This window comes from Kogia breviceps, chromosome 5 (genome assembly GCF_026419965.1).
Source record: "Kogia breviceps isolate mKogBre1 chromosome 5, mKogBre1 haplotype 1, whole genome shotgun sequence".
Taxonomy (NCBI): Eukaryota; Metazoa; Chordata; class Mammalia; order Artiodactyla; family Physeteridae; genus Kogia; species Kogia breviceps.
In genome coordinates, this window is record NC_081314.1 from 145,631,397 (window position 1) to 145,643,054 (window position 11,658).

The window sequence follows — 11,658 nt, forward strand, 5'->3', positions numbered from 1 at the left end:
TGCATGAGTGTAAGTGAAATGGGAGAGATGAGATTTTTCACTGCATACCCTTAGAGATTTCCTGAATTATGGTCTATTTGAGTACATTAACTCTTAAAGTATTTAAATAAATACAACTTCAGTATTAAGAAGAGAGAGAGAAAGTCTCTCCAGGTAACATGAGTTTGTCTTGCTAGAGTTTATCAACACATGCACGTGCACAGGTAGGAAAACACCAAAGGTCACGCCGCCTGATAGCTTAACCATGTCTGCTCAACCTCAAAAACCCCCTACTTTACTGAAGAAAATGGTGACAAATATATTATCACCAAAACAAAGGCAAGGAACTATGTCAACAGTTGACAGAGTGAGTGAGTCACTGCCAAGTGCAAACCCTCTCCTGGAAGGAACTGCAGGAGCTCGGAACTTAGAGGCCACGGCACCAGCGTGGACGCGGGTCCATGCAGACGGTGCAGAGGCTGAGCTCGGGCCTCACCCCCAACGCTGAGGAGTCCACGACCAAGTCCGCGCTGCATCTCACACGGGTGCCCTGCCCTGGAAACGGGATGTACGGGAGATCCATCCTCCCCCAGGACGGCTGCAGAAGGAGGACAGCGGTGGGGGGTGGGGGGGGCGTGTAGGGTAGAGCCCGGCCTTTGTCTGGCATCACCTGCATTCAGAGTTGACAGCTCCCAGAGGACGCGGCAGGCTTTAGGCTCTGCGTATGGCCCTCAGTGGGTATTAGCACAAGCCTCCTCCTCAAGCATCATTTTCCCTGGCATGACCACTTTACCACCCATGAGATAATTCACTGAAAATAATACGAGCAGAAGAGGTGCCCACCCCGTGACGACAGACATAGATCACCTGAAAGGCAGCTTGTCTAGAAAACACAGAGCCCGCTCTCAGCTTCATGCTGCAAACAGTTTGCCTGTGGTAGCGAGTCGTGGCAGCCGGGCCACGCACGCTGGCCTGGCCCTGGGCTGTGGTCTCCCCGCCCCCATGCCCTGCGATGCCAGATGCCGGAGGAGGGTCGGCGCCCGCCCCCTCTGAGCCTGTCTCCTCCTCTGAACACCGGGCTCGGACGCGAGGCTCAGCCTCCAGGAAGGGATTCCGTCGTGGAACGCTCGACGTTCGGGACACGGGCCTGACACCGTCACGCCTGCCCTGCTGTGGCCTCTGTGGTGGGGCAGGGCGCTCCCCTCCCCAGGCAGCCGGCGCGGCCCGCCACTCACCGCACCGGTTCTCGTCCTCGCCGCCGGGGCAGTGCAGGATGCCGTCGCACCAGTGAGAGGGGCTGACGCAGGTCCCCGAGGGGCTGCATTCCAGCCCCTGGCACTCGTCCTCCACTGGCAGAGAAATGGAAGGCAGAGGCCCGTCAGGCTGAGAAACCGAGAAAACCTCCCGGCGAGCACCCAGGTGACAAGAGGGAGTGAGCTTTTCCTCCTTTCGTGTAAAAGGAGGGGACGAGTCCTTGCCGACAACGTAGGCCACAGGAAGCGGGGCTGGCCGCGGGGATCCCGAACCCCAAACCCCTCGGGTCTGTCACTTTGGTCAGGGGAGGACCCCTGGCCTCGGATCTGGACAGCACCCGCCCTCTCTGCCACACAGGCGAGCCCTGTGATCCACAAACCCTGCCCCGGGCTGATGGAGGAGGCCTGGCTGTGGGTGCAGGAGGGGCCTGTGGCAGCCACCGCTGTACAGGGAGACGCGGGGACCCGGGGTGGCCCCGAGGTGCTGCACTCGCTGCGCTCACGAGCGCCAGGTGCCACCCAGTACCCCGGAGCACGGGGTACTCTCAGCGTGCTTCTCCCACGTGCATCGATGTCACACACAAAGGGCACGGGATCGCGACAGCCCGCGGATTAGGAGGAAGCATGCAGCCGGGACTGGCCGCTTCCGAGAAAGGTCATTCATGCATCACGTAACCAAACAGGAGGAAAGAGATGAGAAATTTCACGAGGGGCTGTAGGTGAGCCTCCCGCCCAGAGAGCAGGGCCCCTCAAGGGCCGGCACAGCACAACCCGGCCCTGTCCTGCACTTACTGAGCTTCCACAGCAGCATAGCGGCCAGGACTGCTCCCGCCAGGAGGGCCCCCAGGGTGAAGGTGACACACAGGACTTTCTTAGTCCCTGGAAGAAAAGAGTCGAGTAGACACCTTAGCCGCCAAGTTTCTTAGAAGTTCGACTCTCAGATATAGATGGTACATACCCTATCAAGGAATAATAATTTCTTATACATTTAAACATGTGACTTTTCTCTTTAAGAACGTATCCTGGAAGGTCTTACTTCTCCCATGGCACTGAACTTCAGGGTTTTTTGAGAACCGAAGCAGGAAGCCATGATATGAAGCAACATATGTTAAAATTGAGCTCTTCAAAAAGTATGGCCTGGGGCTTCCCTGGTGGCGCAGCGGTTGAGAGTCCGCCCGCCGATGCAGGGGACGCGGGTTCGTGCCCCGGTCCGGGAAGATCCCACGTGCCGCGGAGCGGCTGGGCCCGTGAGCCGTGGCCGCTGCGCCTGCGCGTCTGGAGCCTGTGCTCCGCAACGGGAGGGGCCACAACAGTGAGAGGCCCGCGTACCGCAAAAAAAAAAAAAAAAAAAAAAGTGTGGCCTGAAGGTAGTCAAATAAATGATGAATGTAAAAAAATGGCTGGAAAAAGGAAACATACCTTGTTCCGGTGATTAAAAGCACAAGCAAAATAATAATAATGCTCCTCAGACTATCATCGCCATGTCAGTGGTACCCAAGGCAGCAGGAAAAAAGCCTCTTCCTCAAGGTGGTTTAGGGAGGGATGGGGCAGAGTCACGCTGACTCATTTAACAGTCACTGAGGCCACGTGTGGCCGTCGGCGCTTCAATTAATCATCGTTACATGATATTAAATCGCTCTGTAAGTTCAACTACTCAGTAACCCCATGTGACCAGGGGCTACCGCGCCGGGCTGTGAAGAGGCAGGACATTCCATCACCGCAGGAAGTCCTCCTGGGCTGCGCTGGCATCGCTCCCGGGTCTGGGGGCAGGAACCCTGGGCTCACATTTCAGCTAAGAATACAAGTCTCTGGAGAAGGTCACCAGCGCTCTCTAGTCAAAACAAACCAACGCGCCATTGTTGGTCAGAGAGTGAGCCAGACGTCACGCCAAGGCACCCGCCACCGCCGCCCTCGGCAGTTCCCGTGCAGAGAGCAGCCCCAGGCCCAGTGCTCCCCTGGGATAGGCGGAGACGCGGAGGGAAGAGTCGGGGCGAAGGCTCTCACACAGACCCTCCAAGTCCTCAGTTCACACAGGAGGACACCCAGGCTGCAGAGGTGGACGGGGGGGGGGGTGCGTGCACCCCACCTGTGCACATTCTTGCTTCCAGAAGTCCAACAGACCAAGACGTTCAGCTTCTGGAGTTGATAGATGAGAGCTGACCCATGATCAGGGCTCAAAGCCTCGCCTCTCATTTTGTTACCGTGTCCTGGAAATCACCGGGGAGCCTGTTACCCAGAGATTCTGACTCAGCTCGGGGAGAGGAGGCGTGAGTCTGCAGTGCCACAGTCTCACGGGTGAGGTCACAGCCCCCGGTCTGAGGAACTCCACGTGCCGCCAGCCACATTATCAGGACTTGGCACGGTGGTTGCATCTTACCGAAGGCAGGGCAGGGTCAGCAAGGAAGCTCAGGGGAAACTCCAAATGGCCAATTTGACCCATTAGTCAAGGACGATTTCTTCCTTTAGGAGGCTTCCCTATGTGTCATCTTATCCAAGATAAAATAACGTGCCCAAATAACGTATCCAAATAAGTTGAGGGATATTAAACGAGGTACCCTGAACCTCTCGTTGAGAGGGTGGCAACCTGCCCAGCCCTCACTAGGAGCGGGGGCAAGCGGGAGCCCCGGATCTCAGCTTTGGGGGACAGGCATTTCGGAATCATTGTCGGGTCGATCAGACGTGACTGGGAGCCGGTTTGCAGTCGTACAGATTGTGAGTGTAATTATCACTGACTAATCATTTACCTCCATTGTTATCAATTGTTGATGCAGCCCTACCGTGTCTAGTGTCAACTATTAGTATCACAGGATTGTTGACCTCAGTCCTCCAAAACCCAAACGCTAACACGTGTGTGCACTGTGGTTCAATGTGAAACACCTATGACTCTTGCTAAAACAAATAGAGCCATTAAGATAAAAATTTCCCTTGTATTCCTGCTGGGGTTCTCTTGAGTTTGTGCTGTTTAAATAACTTGCAAAATACTGTCAAGGTTCTGACAGGCTACGTGCTGCATGATTCCAACTCTACATTCTGGAAAAGGCAAAATTGTGGAGACAGTTAGATCGGTGGCTGCCAAGCGTTGGGGAAGAGAGGGAAGGATGAGCTAAGACCATGATAGGCTAAGACTAGGGGTCCTCAGCCCGGGTACCACGGACATCTTGGCTGGGTCATTCTTGGTGGGGGGGTGGTCATCCTATGCACTGGAGGATGTTTAGCAGCGTGGCTGGCACCTACCCAGGAGATGCCAGTAGCACCCCCAGCCCAGTTATAACAACCCAAACTGTCTCCAGACATTGCCAGATGTCCCTGGGGGTCAAAATCACCCCGATTAGCAGCCACTGGTCTCAATCTACCAACCACCAGCAGAAAGACATCAGTGCAGAGACAAGCGTTTCCTTGATCCGAGACAAATTGATGGAGGGAAAGAGAACCACATGGGAAAGGAGCAGGGACAGAAAACACAGGAGTGGAAGAGAGTAGCGGTGTGGAGAAGGAAGGATGGAGGAGCCATCTGTGAAGCGTGAAGGAGGCAGAGGCAAAGACTGAGGCAGAAATCCGAGGGCGACGGCACTTGTGAAGGGCTGGCGCGGGCTGCGGAGGGGCGTCTTCAAAGGGCACGGGTCTTATTCGCTATTCCTTACTGCCATTGTTGATGGCATGGTGGTGGCGCGTGGAAATGCACTCTGTCACTAATCTTTAACTGTGCAAGTTGTGTACGTAGGTAGCCGTATCTCACGAAGTAAAATAAAAACATTATCAGCCACTGTACTAGCTCTGTGCTCACCCTAGTATTAGCAGCACTAGTCCTGCCTGGACAGTTCGTAGCACGTCCACTAGCCTGCATGAAAATCTTGGGGAGGGGTGCGACGGGAAGGGGTCTGGAGGGAGAAGAGATAAAATGCAACGCAAAGCAAGCGGATGAATGAGAGGTTAAGAAAGATATGGGATTAAGGTGATGGGTAGGGGACACACCCCCTTCAGTCCCTTGACCCTCCTCCGTGGCCCAGTCAGGTCTGGCTACAAGATCCTTCAAGCCAAGAGAAATGTTGAAGATGCTTCTGCACAACAATTCCACCGGCCACTTCATTCACCAACCACAAAATACACAAGCTACTCTTTGAGCACCTTGAACGTGACTTGCAGTGCCCAGGGAATGGTACACAGAGAAAGGTTAAATCGTTTCTCCCGGCATTGGGGGTTTACCATCTACTCAGGATGATTCAGCGATAAAGCACGCAGACAAGAAGCAGTTCAGAGAGGCCCAGCTAGAAAGACCACGCTGGGTGGTACAGGCCAAGCCCGTACCAGAGCATCAGTGGGAGATGAAGGTCTTAGCAGCCGGAGGTCCCCAAAGGCCCACAGGAGGCGAGACCCAGGCCCACAGCTTTGCCACAGAGTGGGGGAAGGGAGAGGTATGCAGAGCCAGACCAGCCCGGCAGACAGAGGAGAGCTGGTACCAGAGCCGGTGGGGCAGACGGGCCAAGGCAGACCCCAAACTCGGGCTCCAGTAGAGGAAATAAATGCAAAAAGAGTCCTACTTGAGGTGCACGCTGTCCCCGACGGGGGTTTGGGCTGCATGAGGATGACAGGCGTCGAGGTGTGCGTCTGAACCCTCGGGGTGTACTGGGGCACCACGGGCGGGTAGTACTGAGCCGGGTACCCCGCGTAGGCACGGTGGGCCATGGGCGGCTGCGGAGGGTAGAGGCTTTCGGGTTGGAATCCATGGTTCTCATAGTAAGGCCCGACACCCGGCGGTGATCCCTGAATGATTAAAAAGAAGATGAATGATACAAAACCGTAATTATCCTAAAGGTTAAACATACACCCCATCACACTCAGACAAGACATTGGGACAGCACTGCGGATTCTTTTTTTTTTTTAACATCTTCATTGGAGTATAATTGCTTTACAATGGTGTGTTAGCTTCTGCTGTATAACAGAGTGAATCATCTATACATATACATATATCCCCGTATCTCCTCCCTCCTGCATCTCCCTCCCACCCACCCTCCCTATCCCACCCCTCTAGGGGGTCACAAAGCACCGAGCTGATCTCCCTGTGCTGTGCGGCTGCTTCCCACTAGCTATCATCTGTTTTACATTTGGTAGTGTATATATGTCCATGCCACTCTCTCACTTCGTCACAGCTTACCCTTCCCCCTCCCCGTGTCCTCAAGTCCATTCTCTATGTCTGCGTCTTTATTCCTGTCCTGCCCCTAGGTTCTTCAGAACCTTTTTTTTTTTTTTTTAGATTCCATATATATGTGTTAGCATACGGTATTTATTTTTCTCTTTCTGACTTACTTCACTCTGTATGACAGACTCTAGGTCCATCCACCTCCCTACAGGTAACTCAATTTCCTTTCTTTTTATGGCTAAGTAATATTCCATTGTATATATGTGCCACATCTCCTTTCTCCATTCCTCTGTCGATGGACACTTAGGTTGCTTCCATGTCCTGGCTATTGTAAATAGAGCTGCAGTGAACATTGGGGTACATGACTCTTTTTGAATTATGGTTTTCTCAGGGTGTATGCCCAGTAGTGGGGTTGCTGGGTCAGTGCTGGATTGTTTTAGGGCATCTTTAATTATGCCAAACACCGAACTCACATAGAATGAAAACTGACCAGCCTTTCCAATTAATTGGCAAGAGTTTTGGGGTTTGTTTGTTTACTATTCATCTTTTGAAATAAAGAAAAACAAATGGCTAACATTGAGACTGAGTAAAAAAATGTGTAGAAGTCTGGGAATGAGCCAATACCCTATCCCCTGAGAGTGGGGTACAAAGTTATGGACTAGCAATGCCAGAATTACAATGAGAATAATAATAGCTGACATTCGAGAACTCACCTGCTTTGGGCATCTGTATTCATGCCCTCCTTGAAGCGTGACCATAACCCTCTAAGATGGTACAGCTGTGATGGATATACCCATTTTGCAGACAGGAACGTGAGTCACAGAGATTAAGAAATCTACCTGAAGGATTTACAACTGGGCGGGGTGGCTAGCAGATCTGCTCCCACGAGCATCTTTCTAGGGCATGTGCGTTTACGTTGAGAGTGTGTGGAGTTCAGCAGCTCTGTCCCCGTGAGTGGAATTTCTGGGACCCAGTGTGTACACACACCACAAACGTGGAAGGGGGCGCCCAGCGACTCCATTTCCCTCTCAGCTCCGTCTTTTGGCTGGTTTCCATCTTCTTAGAATGCCCTCCCCTCCCCCTCTGCCTACTTAAAAATTGCCCTCTCCAGGCCCCGCCCCCCCGCTGGACATTCCGGACCCCAGCAGCCTCTGCCACCTGGTCCTGCTTCGGCTTCCCTGAACCGCCCGCTGTCGGGGCCACTCTGGGAGCCACACTCGCCCTCTTATCTGAGTGTCCACATGCAACACTCCTCCCCACTCAGTAATTTCTCCCCTTGTTCCTTGTTGACTGAGAGCTCCGAGAGGACCAGTGTTCTGAGCAGAGGTGACTTGATGCCCAGAATTTTAAACAGGGCCTCCGGGGCAGCGTGATTAGAAAGCAATGGGCCAAAGGCGAGTTTAATAACTCACCAACGCGCTCCTTCCAAAGTCCAAAGATTACACTCGAAACCCGAGTAGTAACAGAAAGGGAACACGAAATGTAATCTCTCATCTAAATGGGGGAACCAGAGGCCAAAAGGCGGCACAAGCATTTGGCCTCTGCCCGAAGCATCTACGAACATGCCGTCCTTCCCAGGAAAGGTGGAAGCAGCAGTTTGGCCCCGTGAATTCCTGTGCTGTGGATTTAAAATGTGAAAAGGATCTCGTAGAAATAAATACATAATACTAAATAAAAGGGCAGGGGAAGCAAATGTCCATTTTCCAGAGAGAAGAGAGGAAGAATTTTGTCATTAACCAGTAGAATAACTACTAAATGCACTTATTCCCGGGTATAAGACAATGAGTGAGATACGACGGGGAATAAAGCTAGTGCATTTGTCTCCAAAGTGCGTGTGTTGGGGGTGGGGAGGGTCTCAGAGAGAGGGGCAGCCAGCCCGGTGTCCCGTGCAGCCACAGCCTGGCCCAGGCTACCAGGACGCAAGGCCACTACTCTGTGCTCTGCTGGCCGGCGGTATCCCAGGCGCGCTTTTCTCCCCGGGACTCACTCCCTGTCCCCACTGTCCTGCCTCCCTCTGTCCCCACAGCCTCACCCCTGTCCCTTGCCCCGCCCCAATCTGAGCAGGAAGACAAGAGGCCCAGGGGAGAAGCACACATCCACACCCCCTCCAGGAGCTCTGAGACTCCCGGCTGTGCAGCTGTCACATGGTTCCCCCCCCCACCCCCCCGCCCCACCCCTGCTCACCCCTCACCCCAAGAATGTCTGCACGGCATCCAGGGAGCAAAGGCAGTCCTGCAAGCAGCTCTTAAAATGCTGACCCACACACATCGCCGGAGATAACAGAAGGAACGGGAACAGAGGCAAGGCCAGGAAGGTAATAATTAACCACTCACTGAGTTTAAAGCCATCCTGATTTTAGCAGCAGCATCAGGTAAAGGGAGGTATTCGGAACGTCCAAGCTGACCTAGAAGAAACAACGACAAGACTGTGACACTTGGGACATTTCCGTACCGGCGAGTCTGCAGACCATGAACCGAGAATGGAGTAGAAGGGTCGCCTCTCGCCAGCACCACGGCGGTTCTCACCTTTGCCTTCGCCTCACCACCACCTCCTGCAGCTGCTTACCCTGAAGAAGACGGGGACCCACTTGCCTGTTAAGTTCAGGGCCTGCGGCACTCACCCAGCTCCCACCGGGAGGCCCAGACTTCCCCGACGTCACCTCCAGCAAAAGGAGAATCCGGGAAAAGAGAAACACGCACGGGGACTTATAGACCGTGGAGTCGTGTGGAGGTGAAGGGAGACAGAGATCCGGGTCAACTCCTGGCAGCGCCACACCCTGAGGTGTCCTTGGGCGACGGACCTCTCTGAATCTCGGACAGAAGCGGGCGCAGCCCTCACACTGGATTGCTCAAGTGAGGATTTAACGCGAGGGCACAGGCAGACCCCTCATGTGGCCAGGCCATGGCAGCTGTGATAAGAGTGCAGAGCGTCCGCTGGTACAACGGAGCGGCCACCGACCCCATCGTGGAGTGGGCGGCCGAGCGCTTAGACCCACGTGGAGCCCACACCCGACTTTTCAAATAATCCATACGGAACCGCCCCAATCTTAATAAACAAATATCTTTAGAAATTCCATAAAACCCGCCTGCTACTCCACTCACTATCCCAAATCCAGAAAAGAAAGAAGCTCACAACTGACCATTTGGGTGGTTTCTAAGGATATCGGTAATGAAAAGAATGCCCTGGGTCACCTTGTTCGCTGACATTTGTGAACAGTAGTATCTAGAAAGACCATCAGCACAAAGCGTCTTATAGTAAAGGCTTATCTGACGTCACTCGTCCCCTCGTAAGCAAATAATGGCTTTTGTCCACCACTCCTGGCTGCCCTGAATTGACCAAACGATACTCCAAGAAATGGCCTTCACAATCACGCCTCCACAGGACCCCATCCACAGTGAGAAAGCTCTGGGTTTCAGAGCTGGCCAGATCAGGTCTGATCGTTTTTCATCTGTAAAGCGCCCGGCACACAGCAGATGCAGACGGCACGATGACTGGACCCTGGGTGCAAACCCCAGCTCAGTCACTCACTGCCTGTGAGCTGGGGCAGCTCAGTTAATGTTTCCGGGCCTTGGTTTCCTCGTCTGCAGAAGGGGTTAACAGGAGCACCCGCTACAGGGTTGGTCAGGGGCGTAAAACGAGTTGATAAAGAAGCTCTCAGTGCCTGCCACACGGGAAGTGCTACATACGCTTTTGTTAAATGCAAGTGAGCATACAGGGCTTCCCTGGGGGCGCAGGGGTTGAGAGTCCGCCTGCCGATGCAGGGGACGCGGGTTCGTGCCCCGGTCCGCGAAGATCCCACGTGCCGCGGAGCGGCTGGGCCCGTGAGCCATGGCCGCTGAGCCTGCGCGTCTGGAGCCTGTGCTCCGCAGCGAGAGAGGCCACCGCAGTGAGCGGCCCGCGCACCGCTAGAGAAAGCCCGTGTGCAGCAACAAAGACCCAACGTGCAGCCAAAAAAAAAAAAAAAAACAGTGATCATAAAGCTGCTAAACGTTGAACAGCCCACAGAGGCAGCATGGGCCTGATGGGTAGCAGTTGCAGATTTGCAGATTTGCATCCGGAAAGGGTGCTCAAGATACCAACTCCACCGGCTCTGAAAGTCCAATGGAACCAATGGCAACAGAGCCACAGCTCCTGCCAGGCACTGAGTCTCTGACTCCAGAGCAAAATGATTCTTTGACTCATTACATTAAAAAAAGAAAACACTGGGGACATATGTAAATGTATAGCTGATTCGCTTTGTTATACAGCAGAAACTAACACACCACTGTAAAGCAATGATACTCCAATAAAGATGTGAAAAAAAACAACACCATTAACTTGCTATAAATAAAAATATAAGTATGGCTGTTTAATCTCGGGAAGCCTCGTTGAACAAGTCACAAGACAGATGCACCAGATCATTTATTTACTCTTCATGCAAAGATAAAATAAAAGAACCAGTTTGTACTGATAGCTTTAAGACTTTTTTTAAGATTTCAGAAAAGAGTCAACACTTTTCCGAGCACGAGGAAATAAACCTGAGCGACATACAGGAGGAAGAGGTCACCATTCAGAATATATATGACCTTTAAGCCCTTCAGTGGGTGTGATAATCACATATTAATAACCTTTCTTACGTCTGCTCTGTAAAGAGAGGGGGTTCTGAGGCTTGACAGCAACACAATATGCTCCAGTCGAAGCAGGAAAAGCTCGCACCTTCCTCGGATTAGCTTCAGGCGAGTCCTGCCCCAGCGAACGTTCTCACCCCTGGTTTCGCTGCCCTCGGTGGCTGTCACTCTCTGTGCCTCTGAGCTATCTCGCCGGTTAGAGGGCTGGTTGAAGTTTCAGGAAATGAAAATTTGATCCCACTGGCCGCTTTCCCAGTTTAAGAGCCTCTGAAAGGAGTGATGAATCAATGCCCGAAATCCACGCTCCCTATTCATTCAAGATCCCTAACAGCGGGACACCAGGAAGCCGGGAGCTCATGGGGCCCCGGGAGCCACGGCCGGGAATTGTCCCGTAAAAGCCCAGGACCCAGAAGTAACCGCAGCACAATCCTATCTCACCCAGCCATCCCACGGCCCACAAACCCTTGGAGCGCAGGACACCAAGTGTGCCCCGATCGGCTGCATGGACTTGGGGAGGAAAGACGAGAGTCGGGCCACCTCTAACTCCCTGTGGCCAAAGACAAAGGAAGGGGGAAATGTCTCCCTCGGGAACTGGACCTGATGGGAGACGCATCGCTGTCCAAAAGGACCAGGAGATCACGTTCCGCGCGGTGCGTCTTCGAAACAGGCGATTCCACGCCCA

At 53.3% G+C, this 11,658-nt stretch overlaps 1 protein-coding gene across 2 annotated transcripts in view; it reads right to left on the minus strand.

Moving 5' to 3' along the window:
• TMPRSS2 (transmembrane serine protease 2) overlaps positions 1-8,717 on the minus strand; it is a 28,300-nt gene extending 19,583 nt beyond the window's left edge. For both annotated transcript variants that reach the window (XM_067035386.1, XM_059064180.2), the window contains exons 1-4: positions 8,703-8,717; positions 5,771-5,993; positions 2,025-2,111; positions 1,215-1,328 (exon numbers count right to left, since the gene is read on the minus strand). In XM_067035386.1, the coding sequence (XP_066891487.1) occupies positions 1,215-1,328; positions 2,025-2,111; positions 5,771-5,993; positions 8,703-8,717 (439 nt within the window). The remainder of the gene's footprint in view (positions 1-1,214; positions 1,329-2,024; positions 2,112-5,770; positions 5,994-8,702) is intronic.
• Positions 8,718-11,658: the final 2,941 nt, after the last annotated feature.